The 18,552-nt window shown below is 39.1% G+C and overlaps 1 protein-coding gene across 1 annotated transcript; it reads left to right on the top strand.

Annotated features, from left to right (window-relative positions):
• The first annotated feature begins 26 nt into the window (after positions 1-26).
• On the top strand, positions 27-18,350 carry LOC108401568 (protein Mis18-alpha). Its single transcript, XM_037014847.2, has 5 exons — positions 27-431; positions 9,849-9,915; positions 14,547-14,669; positions 16,850-16,946; positions 17,547-18,350. The coding sequence occupies exons 1-5, from the start codon at positions 92-94 to the stop codon at positions 17,625-17,627; spliced, it is 708 nt and encodes a 235-aa protein (XP_036870742.2). The 5' UTR covers positions 27-91; the 3' UTR covers positions 17,628-18,350.
• Positions 18,351-18,552: the final 202 nt, after the last annotated feature.

Below are 18,552 nucleotides of genomic sequence, written 5' to 3'. Positions count from 1 at the left end.
TCCGCTCCCCTCCCCCGACCTCGGCTCCGCTTTGCGCAGGCGCAAGGACGTTTTTCCCGTGGCGCTTAGCGGACCGAGTCATTTGTAAGCAATGGCGGGTGCGCGGTGTTCAGATTGCGGCCAACGCTGTTCCTCTACTGTCTGTGCGTGTGGCGACAAGGGCAAGCGGAGCGACTCCTCGCTGTTGGGCAAGCGGCTCTCGGAAGGCTCGAGCCGCCACCAGCTACTGCAGAAGTGGGCGAGCACGTGGAGCTCCGTGGGCGGGGACGGGTCGGTGGCCTGCCTGGAAAAGATGCGGCGCGAGGAGGCTGCTGAGCCGGCTGAGGAGGACAGGCCGCTGGTGTTTCTGTGCTCCGGCTGCCGGCGGCCCCTGGGCGACTCACTGAGCTGGGTGACGAGCCAGGAGGACACCAACTGCATCTTGCTGCGCTGTCAGTTGCGGGGCTTGGGGGTTTGGAACGCCTTCTCCCCTGGTGTGACACACCTGGGCGGCCCGCGGGCTGATGGGGGACGGGATGCTTGGGGGCTGCCTAGGGTCTTTAAAAGCAGAAAAATCCGAGCGGCTGAGCTGTCTCGGGAAAAGGGGAGTAGGGCCACCACTGTATCTTGGGCTCATGAGTGACGGGTCCTTTTCTGGAGTTCCCGACTTCAGCAGTTGAATCAGCGTCGTTGTGAGCACTACTCAGTAAAAAATGACCGACTACATTTGTAAGCATTTAGGGTGTAGCCCCTCTATTACTTCCCACAGAAGTTAGCGGGCTGTTAATTGGTAAATAACATTGTTAATGGTTTATTTAGAAAATTAAGGTTTTCAGCTACTTGCTTTCTGCAGGGGGATGTCCGGATTGATTCCTCCAAGCTTGTATTGTATCAGCGGCTGCCTTAGCAGTCTGAAGTGTTTCAACCATAGCTGGCAGAATACGATGCTGTCCAATAAATTAAAAAGGAAGGAAACCTGCAGTAGAAGTACCAGTAACCCCATCAAAATTGCCAAGAAAAGGCCGGAGTTCTAGCTTTTAATCATGCCTCTACCAGTAACCTGTATGTTTCTCCACTGTTCATCTTATCGTTGCATTCATAGTATTTATTAAGGGGAGTGGTCCACATGTATTTTTTCTGAAGTGGTGTAAAAATAGCTATTCATTTTTGGAGTTGAGGTTTTCAAGATGAAGTTTATGCTCTGAATAATGTAAATATTTCGATGGCAGAAATTCACAGATTTATTGATATATGTGGAATGTTTTCCTTCTTGGGACATAATATTGGGAAGAAAGGAGGACACCAGTGTCCACTAGTTACTTGGAACTTTTGGGACCTGCTGTTTTCCCAAAAATACATTAGTTTATTAGCTGAGTCTCTTTCACTTTTTAAACAGAAGTCTAAGAACATATACTTCCCATAGTAATTCATTGGGATTAACACTTTTCACCTTTTGAAGTCAAACAGTGCAGAAGGGTGTAAAAGTAAAAAGAATTTATCCACCTGTGCCTGACACTGTCATAGCCGCAGAATTAAATGCTTTATTCTCAGTTACACTTCCAGATATGCCCCATGTACATATGAGCACATTTAAACATGTAAACTTTTAAAAGATACTTGAGATTATATTATTTATACTGTTAAGCATCCTTTTTTATTCCACATACATATTCTGAATATTTTTCCCAATTATTGTATAGATATACTTTACATTTTTAGCAGCTGCTTGGTGTACCCTTGCTGAGAGGCAGTATAGCCTCATGGTGGAAGCCCTGGACTGCTTGTGTTTGAATCTTGGCCTGCCACTTAATAGCTGTGTATCCTTGGGCGAGCTTTGTAGTTTCTGTGTGACTTAGTTTCCTTCTCCGTAAAATGGGAAAGATACTTACATAGGTAGTTAGAAGGATTAAGTGAGTTCATATGCATCATGTGCTCAGAATGTGTAGCAAATGCCTCTAGAGCAATTTCTGTCTTGGAGATGCTGTTAATTCCCCCAGTCCCTATTGAAAGAGGTCTAGGCTGTTTTCAGTGTTGCCACAATTACAACAGCATGTATTTTGGTTGAGATTTTTGATACAGTAGGAGAAGCTTTTTTTTTTAAATAGGTGAGTTTCCCTTGTTTACAGTTTTTTAAGAAATAATGTTTGATGTTAAATCTTGTGCTTTTTGTTTTTACAGCATCTTGTCTATCTTTTGCCACAAGCTCTTTTCTTTGTTTTGTATGTAAAAACACTTCTGTTGGTTAGTTTTTCTATACCAGTTTTTAATTCAATTTACCATCTCCCCCACCCCACCTCCTGAAAGATAAAGGAACAAACTTTTTGATTAACTTCCACTCTCTCCTGACCAAATTTGAGTTAGTTTAATTATTTGTACTTTGTCAAGGTTTATAACATTTACATTCTGTTGCCATAGCACGGTCACTGAGCCTTTTTTTTGTCTTTTTAATTTTTTTTCTTTTTTTCTTTTTTATTAAGGTATTATTGATATACACTCTTATGAAGGTTTCACATGAAAAAATAATGTGGTTACTACATTCACCCATGTTATCATGTCCCCCCATACCCCACTGCAGTCACTGCCAGCAGTATAGTAAGATGCCACAGAGTCATTATTTGCCTTCACTGTGCTACACTGTCTTCCCCATTATCCCCCCCACACCATGTGTGCCAATCATAATACCCCTCAATCCCCTTTCCCTCCCTCCCCACCTGCCCTTCCCCGACCTCCCCCTTGGCAACCCTTAGTCCCTTCTTAGAGTCTGTGAGTCTGTTGCTGTTTTATTCCTTCAGTTTTGCTTCCTCGTTATACTCCACAAATGAGGGAAATCATTTGGTACTTGTCTTTCTCTGCCTGGTTTATTTCACTGAGCATAACATCCTCCAGCTCCATCCATGTTGTTGCAAATGGTAGGATTTGTTTCTTTCGTATGGCTGAATTGTATTGCATTGTGTATATGTACCACATCTTCTTTATCCATTCATCTACTGATGGACACTTCGGTTGCTTCCATATCTTGGCTATTGTAAATAGTGCTGCAGTAAACATAGGGGTGCATATGTCTTTTTGAATCTGAGAATTATATTCTTTGGGTAAATTCCTAGAAATGGAATTCCCGGATTCATTTCAATTTTTAGTTTTTTGAGGAACCTCCATATTGCTTTCCACAATGGTTGAACTAGCTTACATTCCCACCAGCAGTGCAGGAGGGTTCCCCTTTCTCCACATCCTTGCCAGCATTTGCTGTTCTTAGTCTTTTTGATACTGGCTATCCTAACTGATGTGAGGTGATATCTCATTGTGGTTTTTATTTGCATTTCCCTGATAATTAGTGATGCGGAGCATCTTTTCATGTGTCTGTTGGCCATCTAAATTTCTTTGGAGAATTGTCTATTCGTATCCTCTGCCCGTTTTTTAATCAGGTTATTTGCTTTTTGGGTGTTGAGGTGTGTGAGTTCTTTATATATTTTGGATGTTAACCCCTTGTCAGATACGTCATTTACAAATATATTCTCCCATACTGTAGGATGCCTTTTCGTTCTGTTGATGGTATCCTTTGCAGTACAGAAGCTTTTTAGTTTGATGTAGTCCCATGTGTTCATTTTTGTTTTTGTTTCCCTTGCTCTAGGAGATGCATTCAGAGTTGCTCATGTTTATATTCAGGAGATTTTGCTTGGTTGTTTTCTAAGAGTTTTATGGTTTCATGACTTACATTCAGGTCTTTGATCCATTTTGAGTTTACTTTTGTGGAGGTGGATAGACAATAATCCAGTATCATTCTCTTGCATGTAGCTGTCCAGTTTTGCCAACACCAGTTGTTGAAGAGGCTTTCATTTCCCCATTGTATGTCCATGGCTCCTTTATTGTATATTAATTGACCACATATGCTTGGGTTTATATGTGGGCTCTCTAGTCTGCTCCATTGGTCTATGGTTCTGTTCTTGTGCCAGTACCAAATTGTTCTGATTACTGTGACTTTTAGTAGACCTTGAAGTTGGGGAGAGTAATCCCCCCAGCTTTATTCTTCCTTCTAAGGATTGCTTTGGTTATTTGGGGTTTTTTGTGTTTCCATATGAATTTTAGAACTATTTTCTCTAGTTTGTTGACGAATGCCATTGGTATTTTGATAGGGATTGCATTGAATCTGTAGATTGCTTTAGGCAAGATGGCCATTTTGACAATATTAATTCTTCCTACCCAAGAGCATGGGATGAATTTCTGTTTGTTAGTGTTCTCTTTAATTTCTCTTAAGAGTGTCTTGTAGTTTTCAGAGTATAGGTCTTTCACTTCCGTGGTTAGGTTTATTCCTAGATATTTTATTCTTTTTGATGCAATTGTGAATGGAATTGTTTTCCTCATTTCTCTTTTCTGCTAGTTCATTGTTAGTGTATAGGAATGCAACAGATTTCTGTGTATTAATTTTGTATCCTGCAACTTTGCTGAATTCCGATATTAGATCTAGTAGTTTTGGAGTGGATTCTTTAGGGTTTTTTATGTACAGTATCATGTCATCTGCAAACAGTGACAGTTTAACTTCTTTACCAATCTGGATACCTTTTATTTCTTTGTGTTGTCCGATGGCTATGGTGAGGACCTCCAAAACTATATTGAACAAAAGTGGGGAGAGTGGGCATCCTTGTGTCATTCCCGATCTTAAAGGAAAAAGCTTTCAGCTTCTCACTGTTAAGTATGATTGGCTGTGAGTTTGTCATATATGGCCTTTATTATGTTGAGGTACTTGCCCTCTGTACCCATTTTGTTGAGAGTTTTTATCATGAATGGATGTTGAATTTTGTCAAATGCTTTTTCAGCTCTATGGAGATGATCATGTGGTTTTTGTCCTTCTGTTTGTTTATGTGGTGGATGATGCTGATGGATTTTTTAATATTGTACCATCCTTGCATCCCTGGAATACATCCTACTTGATCATGATGGAGGATCTTTTTAATGTATTTTTGAATTCGGTTTGCTAATAATTTGTTGAGTATTTTTGCATCTGTATTCATCAGGTATATTGGTCTAATTTTCTTTTTTTGTGGTGTCTTTGTCTGATTTTGATATTAGGGTGATGCTGGCCTCATAGAATGAGTTTGAAAGTATTCCCTCCTCTTTTACTTTTTGGAAAACTTTAAAGAGAATGGGTATTAGGTTTTCACTAAATGTTTGATAAAATTCAGCGGTGAAGCCATCTTGTATGGGGACTTTGATCTTAGGTAGTTTTTTGATTACCAATTCAATGTGGTTGCTAGTAATTGGTCTGTTCAGATTTTCTGTTTCTTTCTGGGTCAGCCTTAGAAGGTTGTATTTTTCTAGAAAGTTGTCCATTTCTTCTGGGTTATGCAGTTTGTTAGCATATAATTTTTCATAGTATTCTCTAATAATTCTTTGTATTTCTGTGGTGTCCATAGTAATTTTTCCTTTCTCATTTCTGATTCTGTTTATGTGTGTAGACTCTTTTTTTCTTGATAAGTCTGGCTAGGGGTTTATCTATTTTGTTTATTTTCTCGAAGAACCAGCTCCTGCTTTCATTGATTCTTTCTATCGTTTTATTCTTCTCAATTTTATTTATTTCTGCTCTAGTCTTTATTATGTCCCTCCTTCTACTGGCTTTGGGCCTCATTTGTTCTTCTTTTTCTAGTTTCATTAATTGTGAGTTTAGACTGTTCATATGGTATTGTTTTTCTTTCCTGAGGTAGGCCTGTATTGCAATATACTTCCCTCTTAGCATGGCCTTAACTGCGTCCCACAGATTTTGCAGTGTTAAATTATTGTTGTCATTTGTCTTCATATATTGCTTGAACTCTGTTTTTGTTTGGTCATTGAGCCATTGGTTATGTAGGAGCATGTTGTTAAGCCTCCATGTGTTTGTGGGCTTTTTTTGTGTGTGTGTGTAATTTATTTCTAGTTTCATACCTTTGTGGTCTGAGAAGGTGGTTGGTACAATTTCAATCTTTTTGAATTTACTGAGGCTCCTTTTGTGGCCTAGTATATGATCTATTCTTGAAAATGTCCCATGTGCACTTGAGAAGAATGTGTATCCTGCTGCTTTTGGGTTGAGAGTTCTGTAGATGTCTGTTAGGTCCATCAATTGTGTGGTTTAATGCCTCTGTCTCCTTACCTACTTTCTGTCTGGTTGATCTGTCCTTTGGTGTGAGTAGAATGTTAAAGTCTCCTAGAATGAATGCATTGAATTCTGTTATCCCTTTTAATTATCTTAGTATTTGTTTCACATATGTAGGTGTTCCTGTGTTGGGTGCATAGATATTTATAGTCGTTATATCTTCTTGTTGGATTGACCCCTTTATCATTATGTAACGTTCTTCTTTGTCTCTTGTGACTTTCTTTGTATTGAAGTCTATTTTGTCTGATACCAGTACTGCAACTCCTGCTTCTTTCTCCCTATCAGTTGCATGAAATATCTTTTTCCATCTGTTCATTTTTAGTCTGTGTATGTCTTTGGGTTTGAAGTGAGTCTCTTGTAGGCAGAATATAGATTGGTCTTGTTTTCTTATCCATTCAGTGACTCTATGTCTTTTGATTGGTGCATTCAGACCATTTACATTTAGGGTAATTATTGATAGGTATGTATTTATTGCTATTGCAGGCTTTAGATCTGTGGTTACCAAAGGTTCAAGGGTAAGTTCCTTACTATCTAAGAGTGTAATTTAACTCACTTAGTATGCTATTACAAACATAATATAAAGATTCCTTTTATTTTTTTTTGCCTCCTTTCTCCTCCATTCTTTATATATTAGGTATCATATTCTGTACTCTTTGTCTATCCCTTTTTATTACCTCTGGTGACAGCTATTTAACCTTAGGAGCACTTCCATCTATAGCGGTCTCTCCAAAATACACTGTAGAAATGGTTTGTGGGAGGTAAATTCTCTCAGCTTTTGCTTATCTGGAAATTTAATCCCTCCTTCAAATTTAAATGATAATCTTGCTGGATAGAGTATTCTTCATTCGAGGCCCTTCTGCTTCATGGCATTAAATATATCATGCCACTCCCTTCTGGCCTGTAAGTTTTCTGCTGAGAAGTCTGCTGATAGCCTGATGGGTTTTCCTTTGTACGTTATCTTATTTCTCTCCCTGGCTGCTTTTAATAGTTTGTCCTTATCCTTGATCTTTGCCATTTTAATTACTGTATGTGTTGGTGTTGTCCTCCTTGGATGCCTTGTGTTGGGAAATCTGTGCACCTCCATGGCCTGAGAGACTATCTTCTTCCCTAGATTGGGGAAGTTTTCAGCAATTACCTCTTCAAAGACACTTTCTATCCCTTTTTCTCTCTCTTCTTCTTCTGGTACCCCTATAATACAAATACTGTCTCATTTGGATTCGTCAAACAGTTCTCTCAGTATTCTTTCATTCCTAGAGATTCTTTTTTCTCTCTGTGCTTCTGCTTCTTTGTATTCTTCTCTAATTTCTATTTCCTTTATCATCTTCACTGTATCTAATCTGCTTTTAATACCCTCTATTTGTGTTCCTCAACAATTGGATCTCCGTCCTAAATTCATTCCCAAGTTCTTGAATATTTTTCTGTACCCCAGGAGCAGGTTTATGATTTTTATTTTGAAATCTCTTTCAGGAATATTTATTACCTCAGTCTCACTCAATTCTTTTTCTGGTGTTGAGATATTACTTTGAACCAGGTTCCTTTGATGTCTCTTATTTGTATGTGTGCCCTCTAGTGCCCAGAAGCTCTACTCTCTGGAGCTGCTCGGCCTCTGGAGCGACGTCGGGGATTGCACGGGAGTGGTGCTGGTGCCTGGGGGGAGGAAAGAGCTATTTCCTGCTTCCCAGCTCCTATGCCTGTCTCCACCGCCAGAACCAGTGGGCTGAGCACACAGGTGTAAGCCTCTGTGCTTTGTGTTTGTAGCTGCTGTAAGTGGGTGCTCCCCTCTGGCTGGCCTGATGCCAGGGCAGGGTTGGCTGGTTTGCAAGCCAGGTGCGGGCTGGCTGGGAAGAAGGCTCAGCAGGCTGCGTATCATGGTGGGGGTTCTTGGAGCTGCGTAGCCAGCCAGAGGGATGGAGTGCCTGAAGATCGTGAAAGTTGCCAACCTACTGGGCAGAGTGCACCTGGACAATTTTGTCTACCTGTCCTTTCTCCTGAGCTGTAAGCTCTGTGCAATCCTTGCCCTTTAGCAGCCCTCTCACTTTTAGGAAGTCTCCATATCAGCCAGATATGAATTCTTGTTTTTCACAAGCAGCTGGAATCTTAGTCTCTCCAGGTATTCTGCCTGTCTTAGCTTTCCAACCCCACTAATCATCAGAGCACCATGCAATGTAGGTTTGTGCTCCCAGAGAAGATCTCCAGGGCTAGGTGTTCAGCAGTCCCAGGCTTCCACTCCCTCCCCGCTCTGTTTCTCTTCCGCCTGTGAGCTGGGGTGGGGGGAAGGCTTGGGTCCCGCCAAGTCACGGCTTTGGTATGTTACCCTGTTCTGTGAGGTCTGTTCTTTCCTCTAGGTTTATGCAGTCTGGTGCAGCCTTCTTTCCTGTTGCTCTTTCAGGATTAGTTGTATTATATTTTCATATTATATATGGTTTTAGGAGGAGGTCTCTGTCTCACCTCTCATGCCAACATCTTTAATCCTATCTCCCTACTCCTCTCATTGAGCCTTAATGTAATGTTTATATGAACTCACTTCTCAACTCCTTGACCATTACTATAACAAAAGTTTTTAAATAGCTTTCTCACTTTTGAGTTGCTTATCTGATTAATTGTAATCAGTGGACTCTTCCATCCTCAAGAAAACAGTAAGTTTGAGTGTTGGAAAATGTCTTCCTGTGGTGTCTATACATGGGAAGTAGCTTGGCTGTATTGCGGGTCTGGGGTTGTGCTCTTTGCTTTTTCCAGGCACAGGGAGCAGCTAGTGCAAGGGCTTTGAGGATAGTGTGGCTGAAGAGTAGAATAAAGAAGAGGATTAATAAAAGGGAGGAAGGAAGGGGCCAGAAAATTGTGGGCCTTGTAGGCTGTTCTATGGAATCAGAATCTATTCTAGTGAGTGAGGTGTTTAAGCAGAGGTGGGATATGACCCAGATTTTTCTTTGGAAAAAGCACCGAAGGGAAGAATAAGCCTGGAAGCACAGGCCAGTCGGGAGCTAGTGCAGTAGTCCAGGCAAGAGGAGGTGGTGGTGTTTTGGGGACTGGAGTGAGACTTGTGAGGTAGAATTGACAGGACTTGCCAGTGAAGTGGATACGGGGGAGCAGCATGAGGAGACAAAGAATCAAGGATGACACCCCAGTTCCTGATTTGAGCAACTGGTAGTTGGAGGTGGGATTTACCGAGTGAAGGTGGACTGTGGAAGGAGGTGAAGTCGCGTCTCTTTTGGCCACTTTAGGTCTGATGTCATCCTCCATCTCCCTCCACCCTCATCCCCTCCTGCAGTGAGCTCTGGACCTGGATCCTCCTGGAACACTTCCTGCTGCTTCTGGGGTCCAGCTGTTACCCTCTCCAAGCCATGATCTAAATAAAAGATTTCTGGCTGGGCTCCTGAGAGCTCTGCATTTGAGATCTGGAGACAGATGCGTTGGCTTTTAGCATGTCGCTTGGTTTTAATCCCAAATTTACGGAACCTGACAGGTTTCTTGGTAGTCTGTGATTGGAGGTTCTAATTACTCCAAGTTTTCCTATTGATAGAATTTCCCCTCTAATTGTACTCATTTTGTTTTCAGAGAAGAGAAGGAAATTACTCTTATTCTGCCCTCTTTTTCTAGAAGACCCCTGAACATTCAGTTTTGAACCACTCTGTATGTGTGACTTTGGGCCCTCTGAGTTCTAAAATAAAAGTTGAATTAGAAGTTTTCTAAATGTCTGCATGTGTATTATAACAAACCATACTAATAAATTATTGTTACTTCTTTCTAGGTGTTTCCTGTAATGTTTCTGTGAATAAGGAACAAATATTATCCAAACGTAAGAATGAACATGGTTGGTGAGTAAGGCTAGATCTATGTGAATATGTATGGTAGAGAAAATGTTTATTTTTCAAATAAAAATCTTTAAAAAGACCATTACCAGTAAGATTACTTGGGATAGAGCTCTTTTCCTGCTGTCAATATAAAATCAATCATTTTAAGATACTAATTCTTGAGTGATGGTGTCCCCTTTAGATATTGGAAGGTGGAATAATTTCTAAATTTCTAAAATCACATTCTTCTCTCTCCCTTTTTGGGTCTTTGGGCTTGGTGCTGAGAAATTGAAAAGAAAAGTAGAGAAAGAAAATATCTGTATCATAAAACCTCAGAGTCAAAGTGCCTTAGACCAGTGCCACCTACCTACCGTTTTCCTGTCGTGGTGCCCACGTACACACAGGTACACATACATATGGCCTATTGCAGTAGATAGACAAGACTGCCTGTGGCCCAAAGCGACCAACATGGGGCTCCAGCAATCCCAGGCCCTGTGCTGCCACTCTGAGGGTTGAAAGGATCAATATCTGGGCATACCTGCCACCCAGCTGCCTCAAATGTTCTCCCCAGCAAGCTGAATGGGCAGCTCTGCCTTCTGTAATTTTTGCCCAAAAAGTGCCTCACTGATGTATGTCAATTACCTTTAGGTGGTACATGTACAACTAAACAGAAATTAATAATGATATGTTTTTTATTGTGTATTTAGAAACACTGGGTTTTCATTTTTAATAATGGTAGGGTGTCCTATTCACATAAAGTATATTTCAATTGAAAAATTACTCAAAGAGGATTAAACTCATAATAGCACAGGTAATATGTGGATGTGACAAAAATTGTGTTGGTGGCAAGCAGGTGATTAAAATTTGGAAAATCTAGCCTTAGATTATTTCTCATTTTGTAGATAAAGAAAGTGAGGCCTGGGGACTCATTAGTAATAAGAACTGGGATGTTGCTTGTATCTCTCACTTCTTTCAACTCATTCTTCTCTGCCTCCCAATTCTAGTCATTTTGATGTCACCTTCACTATTTTTGCCCTGTCCATGTACCAGCTGTGCCATCATGTACTTAATATTTTTTATTAAATTGAGATGGGATTTTTATTGAAATTTATTTGAAAAGTAATCTTTGTATTATTGCCAGAAATATGTCACTTGTCATAACTAGAAGGTAACTGAAGATAATCACAGTGAAAGCAAATGTTATTAGAGTCTAGCTGAGATGCTGTTGCCTGGCTGTCTGAGCCTGGGGTCTGTTCTCTTACTGTTTCAAGATTTGCAACTGTGAGATTCATGTTAAACACTTTCCAGCACCAAACTGAGACTTTCTTCTTTTTACCATCTAGATTGAAAAGGGAATTGACTCTTATCTGTGAGCCAATGTTATTTATTTAGTACTTTCTTTTGTATCACCTGAACCCATGGCTTAGACCACTTACATTGTCTTGAATTTCACTGGGGTCCCATGTTCCGCAGCTTTGGAAATACCGCAGTGCTTTCGGATGCTCATGGGCTTTTTGGTGGGTCCATCCTACTGCAGGGCTGCCTGTGCCCTTCGGCAGCTGGTCAGCGAGCACTCGTGGGCTTTAGTGATGTGCTGCTCAAGCAGCTGTTTGCTCTATTCATCCGTCATTTGTTAAGGTTCTTGCAAGCTCCCTAGTTCCTTGACTGACATCACCTCAGGGCTCTGGCCCTGCTTTCTCAATTCTGCTGCTCAGTGGTAAGGATGGATTCTGGCCAATTTCTTGCCAACTGTGAAGGCAGAAAGACATTGCAGCAAGAGTGGGTACATCTCTGCATTGCTCCTCAGGATTACTCTGGAAGTGAGGATAGGTTTGTGTGTGCTCTTCAGTGGTGTTCGGGTGATTTCGATAATTCAGGATAAAACAGTCTTCTCCATTGATCAGTGTATTTTGTATTTTATTTACTTATTGGAATATAGTTGATATACCGTATTATATTGGTTTCAGTTGTACAACATAGTGATTTGATAACTATATACATTACTAAATGTTTGCCACAGTAGGTATACTTAACCCCTGTTACTATTCCAAGATAATATAGTATTATTTGTTATATTCTCTATGATATACTTCTAATCCTGTGACTAATTCATTTTATAATTTGAAGTTTGTATTTCTTTATCCCCTTCACCTATTTCATCCAACCCCCTTCCCTATGGTAACCACCAGTTTATTGTCAGCATTTATGTCAGTATTTATGTCAGTCTATTTATTTTTTTGTTTGTTTTGTGTTTTTAGATTCTATATATAAGTGAAGTCGTATGGTATTTGTCTTTCTCTGTCTGACTTATTTTGCTTAGGGTGATAGCTTCTAGGTCCTTCCATGTCGTCATGATAGGTAGGATTTCCTTTTGTTATGGCTAGTATTCCATTGTGTACAGGGACCGCATCTTCTTCATCTGGTCCCGTATTGAGGGGCACTTAGGTTGCTTCCATATCTTGGCACTGTAAGTACTGCTGCAGTGAACATAGGTGTGCGTATGTCTTTTTGAACTAGTGATTTTGTTTTCTTTGGGTAAATTCCCAGAAGTGGAATTGCTGGGTCACATGGTATTTCTATTTTTAGTTTTTTTGAGGAACCTCCATACTGCTTTCCACAGTGGCTGCACCAGTTTACATTCCCATCAACAGTATAGGAGGATTCCCATTTCTTCACATCCTTGCTAACATTTGTTATTTCTTCTCTTTTAGATAGTGGCCATTCTTACTGGTGTGAGGTGATAACCTCGTTGTGGTTTTGATTAGCGTTTTCCTCTTGATTAGCGATGTGGTGCATCTTTTCATGTGCCTGTTGGTTATCTCTATGTCTTCTTTGGAAAAATGTTCAGGTCCTCTGCCTATGTTTTAATGGGATTATTTGTTGTTTTGGTGTTTGTATTTTCTATTTTAGGTTTATCTAAGGATCCTTCTTGGCTGATGATAATCCCATTAGATGTTAGTTCACAGTGTTGGTGATTGTATATGGTTATGAGGTTTGATGTGTGGTATGGAGATTTCCTGTTCATTGTGGGTAGTGTGGATAGGATTCCCTCTGGGGTTGCTAGGATGCTTTTATATTTTTATGTAAAGCATACAGATGCTTATAAAAGCTCCTAGAGGCTAATAAATGGTTGATTGCATATTATCCAGCTAACATGTCACTGGCAAGAGCTTGCAGTTGATCAGACAGTGATCCATTTTGCTCTTTGTTCCATATGTTGCTGCAGTAGCTAAAAATGTTGCACAGTGTCTCTGGGTAAACAGTAATGCCATCTGTAAAGCTTTGTTTGAGTCTTGGTAGACTCCGTTTTGCTTGATAGCAGGGGTAGCTATTTAGTTACTACAGTGACTCATATACCAATAGGAATTACAATCCTTTTGAGATAATAGCTATCTTTTGTGGTGTATATTACATTATTGTGAGCATTATTAGATTTAAATCTTCAGTTATCAACTTGCTGTATGTTAGGACTATAATTTTAGTGTAGATATTTATAGAATGGTAGATTTGGGAGGATTAATTTGACAAGTCATTTGGGAGACACTGTATTCCAAGGTTAAAGAAGATATAAGTTGGCACATCAGGTGGGGAGAGTATATTGAAAGATGCAGAACCCTAAGTTGAGAAGTAACTGGAATGAAAGAATAATTCTTTCAAAAAATTGGATTACTAAGTAAAATATCTGTGAATTGCCTATGTGGCACATATCTGTGGTTGATAGAAGAGTTAATGCTAAAGCATAATTTTAAAAAAAAGACAACTAAACAAATACACACTGAGCAGACATCAAAGATTTATTTAACTCCTTAATGAGGTAGGCAGAATGTGGCCAAGCTGATCAGAGAAGGATATTCTCTCTGGGCACCTAATTATGGGACAGTAAAGCTCCAACCTTTGGGGTTATCTTTTGTACAAGCAGAAAATATTTGCATCTCTACCAGACTAAAATTATTTGTAACTTTTTTACAATTTTCATTCTATAAGTCATCATCTAGAGAATCTGGGCCGTAATCAATAGTAATAAGCAAACAATCTTACCTTCCACTAGAGAAAATTATGGCCCTCATACCTTTTTTTATAAATACAGTTTTATTGCAATACAGACAGCATCTATTCCATTATGTTTTGTCTATGGCTGCTTCTGTGCTACAGTTGTAGATGTGAATCATTGTGGCATACACCGTATCACCTTCAAACCTAAGATACTTGTTCTCTGGATCATTATAGAAAAATTTGCCACCCTCTGTCCAGAGTGTTAGTGATTCTTAGTGGGCTTGTTGGATACTAGGACCTTAAAAAGGCATGTAGAATCTTTTTGTCTTACTTCCAAAATTTAGATAATTTTTCATGATACCAAATTGAGGATTTATATTCTAAAAAAACACCGCTTTGATATCCTTTCTTCTTGTCGCTTTTGTATGTATCCCTTGTCCCTAGGTGCATAAGGTGGTGTAGCCTGAAGGTGACTGTCTACATTCCCAATATAAACATTTTGTTATCGTTTTCTTCCCCTTCTTTATACATATAGCTTTGTAAGGTCACAGAATTGTATTGTAGCGACTTAAATGTTGAGTGTCTATGGGTGTTGGCAGCGGGACTTTGTCAGCACAGCCTGCTGCTCTGTTTTGCTCAGCAATGGCGGTTCTTTACTGCAGCGTTCTGGAGGCTCTGTACTGCACCGGGTGCTCCCTCAGTCTCGGCTATGTGTACAGATGCACCCCCACGCACCTAGACTACAAGAGGGACCTGTTCTGCCTGAGTGTTGAAGCCATTGAAAGGCAAGTTTGATATAAGTGCTTACCTCGTAACTGATTTCTCAGAAAGCTTTCTGTGGAGAATCTGGCATGAAAACATCAGAACTAGATCAATACTGTTTGGTCAAAATAATAATTTCTGACAATAAAGCCAGAATGATGTTTTTGTTTTGACCTGATTTATTTGCTATTGGGAAAAGCACACATTCTAAATTTCAAGGAGCAAATACCATGAGAATATTTTTCATAGTATAAATATGCTCAGTTGATCTTAAAAATTGAATTTAGTTTAATAGGATTTTCTTTAAGCAATTGTGTGAATCAGTATGTATTGTCTATTTTATTCCCTCCCATCTCCTACAGTTTTTAGCCACTTCGTGAAAAAATAGGGATTTCAAAACTGGTTAGGAAAGAAGTCCCTTTGGTGTTCAGAAGAAGTAGAAATATGAAGTCTAACTTTTTCCTTGAGTGCAGTACAGAATCATCTGCTTTTTAAGGAGAGATGCAAGGAAGTGCCTTCACTCTCCAAGATTTCTAAAAGGTAAATATCAGGAAACAAGGTGAGTTAGGGGCTGATGACAGATGTCAGATACAGAATTTCAATTATCTTAGCAGCCTCCAGTTCATTAGCCTTTTTTAATAGGAAACACAAAATTAAGTAAATCAATTGACCTCAGTATATTTTCATTCTCCTGGAAAAGAGATAACTTTCAACACTTTAAAGTACCTAAGAAACCTTTTATTTCAGGAAAGAAGAACAATTTAAGAAGAAAAGAAAGTGCTACACTTTTATTACTTGATGTTTGTCACTCCTGTGGAATTGCTTAGATTTTTAAAAATTTAAAACAGTTCTTTTTCTTATCATTATGACTTCTCATCTGATTATTCTTTGGTAACTGCAGTTTGCCACCTCCTTTGAAACTAGACAGGTTTACATCAAAATGTTGAACTCTCTGCCTTTCCCAGCTCTTACGTGATAGCGTACAGCAAGTGCTGCTCATTGTAAAGCATGTAGGTCTGTGTGGAGGGAGACCAGGTCTCTTTTGGTTTTAACATATGGGTAGGGGACTCAGGCCCAAGCGGGGCTCCCTTAATGTCCGTGAGAGTTTTACCAGACCTGTGAAAACCCAGTGAGGGAGCGAGCAAGTACAGAAGATGTGAGCTCTCAATCCGGGGGTTGCACAGCACTTTCATAAGTGACCCACATCTGCCCAAAGAAGTGTGTGGCAGATTTTTGCCCTGGGAGCCCTTAGTATTGAAGGTATTTTAAAATTTAGGGTAGAAGTTACTCTTGGAGCAGAATTTTTATGCCAAGGAACCTGGCTGGTTCTAGAAGTGGTTCCTTTGTACTGTTTATTTGCAATTTTATAAATTACTTAATGCCATTTAATTTTTCTACCTCATCTCATTTTTTCTTAAAAAAGAATGTTAACCCTCTGCAGTTTTGCCTGCCTTGTCCTTTTTTTGAAATATAGTCAATAGAACTTCCAAGAGAAGACTGTTCTTATTTGACAAAAAAAGTGACACACTGAAGTTGCTGCAGATGATAAAAGACTTCTAAAGTAATGCAAAAGAATCAAGTTTCCTTTTGATTTCTTTCTTTCTTCCTGACTGTACTTTCTTCCAGCACTTTCTTCCTGACTGTACAGATGTATTTGGTTTATTTAACAGTCCAGTGGTAGACATGTTTTCTTCCAGCTGCCTGGCCAGTTTTCTGTTATTTTCTAAACCACAGCATCTCCTAAGTCCAGAGAGTCAAGCAAAACATAACTGGGAGGATAACTCTTTAAGTTGCCCTGGGTAATCAAGAGTTGGCTCCACAAATTAAGTTAAACTTGACAGCACACATGATCCCCAAAGTTATATAAAGCAAAAAAAATGGCTTTTTGAACTTCAAAATGGAATTTTGAATTACGAGCATTTATGTTTCGCCTCTCAGCTTACTAAAGAGTAAGTTTGTTCCCATCAGGAAGTACCGAATTTTGGGAATTTATAGGCATACCTGGACAAGGCTGTGAAGGGGAGAAGTGATTTTATGTAGTACAGCTTCCTATGTAAGTTGCTTTTAATAAAAATTGTTATTTTGTGTTTACTTGGTACTATTACCTACTGTAATATTCCCAGAGTTTTACTATTATTAGGTAACATAAATTTAACATTTGTGCCCTTTTCGTGTATTAACCCTGTCCTCTGCTTTCCTTCAGTTACAGTTTAGGGTCCTCTGGAAAGCAGATTGTATCAGAAGATAAAGAGCTTTTTAATCTGGAAAGCAGAGCTGAAATAGAAAAATCTCTAGAGCAGGTAATTTTGTTCTGTACTTCTAGTACATTTGTATGAACCACTTCCTGTTAGTGAACAGGTGCTCCTCTGCAAGGAATCTTCACAATGCCTCTGTGTTGATCTTAGCACTTCCACAAATAAAACAAGAGAGTGCTTTATTTCTGTTGTTAAAGTTGACTTTTTGGGAATCAGTATAATTTAAACTAAAGCTTTATCAGGAATATAATAAGGAAGACATTTCTTGCCAAAATGAAAACAGTATTTATTCTAAAACTGTTTAACTAGAAATAAGTCTTTGAATTAAATCCATATTTCATTTAATTCAGTTCTCATGGTATAAACAGCCTTATTTTTTAATGTTAACATCTCATGGCCAGATAAGTAAGATGGTGATGGATGTATGAAAGAGCTACAGATTAGAGGTTGAGAACTGCTGTTAATATGGTTGTGTTTTATTTAAATAAATCTTAGTTTATGCCTCTAATTTCATTACATAAACACTGAATATCTATGTGTAATGTTTAACATTCTCAGAAATTTTTTTAATGATGTATATTTTAACCATAATTATGTGTAATTTTAATCATATTTGTAATTTAAAATATTTCTCCATTTCAATAGATGGAAGATGTTTTGAAAGTATTACAAACGAAGCTGTGGGAAGTTGAATCAAAGTATTCCTTTACTGGTTGTCAAAACTGAAATCTCCATGTCCCATGTCCCCTGTTGGCCCCCAACCCCCAGCGGACAGCTCTGCCACACACAGCAGCTCCTGTTACCACTTCCAGTCACTCAGAAGGAAGGATGGAGTTCTGCATGGCTGCCTACGTGCTTTCTCTGGAGAGGATGGTAGACCTGCTTTTCTGGGTATTGTTGATGCAAACAGATGGTTATTTCCTAAACCCAAATTCCAAAGCCATTTTATGATACTTGCTGAAATTGGAATTTAGGATTTTTTATTTTGATAAGAAATGATTGTTTGGATTGTTTTCTCCTCTGTATCAAATTCATTATTCTTCATTTCCTTTTTTTAACTTTATTTCTCTTTGAATACTTTGAACAATATTTAATATTGAATAGTAAGAAAATCTTAGAGGTTATCCACATCCACCCACTGTATGGTGGAATCTCTGAAAACTAAAGCATTAAGCTCTCGGGTGAAACTGGTAGTTGAAATACTTGTCAGAAGCATTTCAAAACTTGAATGAGAGCAGAATAGCATGTATTATATAGTACTAGAATTCTACTTGATCCTGTTTATTTACTAATATATGCCAAAAAAAATCTGGAGTAATATTTGCCAAAGAGAGTAGCTGTCATCTCAGGATGAGACTCTGGGGGAATTTTCAGTTTTCCAATTTTCTATAAGAGTGTATTAGTCATTGTTATCTTTAAAATCAGCAAGAGAATAAAGATTAAAACAAAGTGCTTTAAGATTGATGTTTACAAAACTGAATTGTGGTATTTAACTGAGCTCAAGAAATCCTGGTGCCATGACTTCCACACATTTACTGGGAATGGCACGGTGGTAGGCCTGCTCAGTAACATAAAGGTAACCCCAAATTTCCCAGGCTTTTTCCTGTTGGTATTAACTACTTGTGAGTAACTCAACTCAGTTTCTTCTCAG

The sequence above is a fragment of the Manis javanica genome, chromosome 3, assembly GCF_040802235.1.
Source record: "Manis javanica isolate MJ-LG chromosome 3, MJ_LKY, whole genome shotgun sequence".
In the NCBI taxonomy this organism is placed as follows: Eukaryota; Metazoa; Chordata; class Mammalia; order Pholidota; family Manidae; genus Manis; species Manis javanica.
Note: the sequence above shows the minus strand (reverse complement) of the source record. Positions and strands in the feature narration are given on the sequence as shown.

Coding starts and splice junctions, on each gene's coding strand:
- LOC108401568 (XM_037014847.2), top strand. CDS start 92: ATGGCGGGTGCGCGGTGTTCAGATTGCGGCCAACGCTGTTCCTCTACT. Junction 9,916..14,546: donor CGTAAGAATGAACATGGTTG/GTGAGTAAGGCT, acceptor TCTTTACTGCAG/CGTTCTGGAGGCTCTGTACT. Junction 16,947..17,546: donor TAGAAAAATCTCTAGAGCAG/GTAATTTTGTTC, acceptor CCATTTCAATAG/ATGGAAGATGTTTTGAAAGT.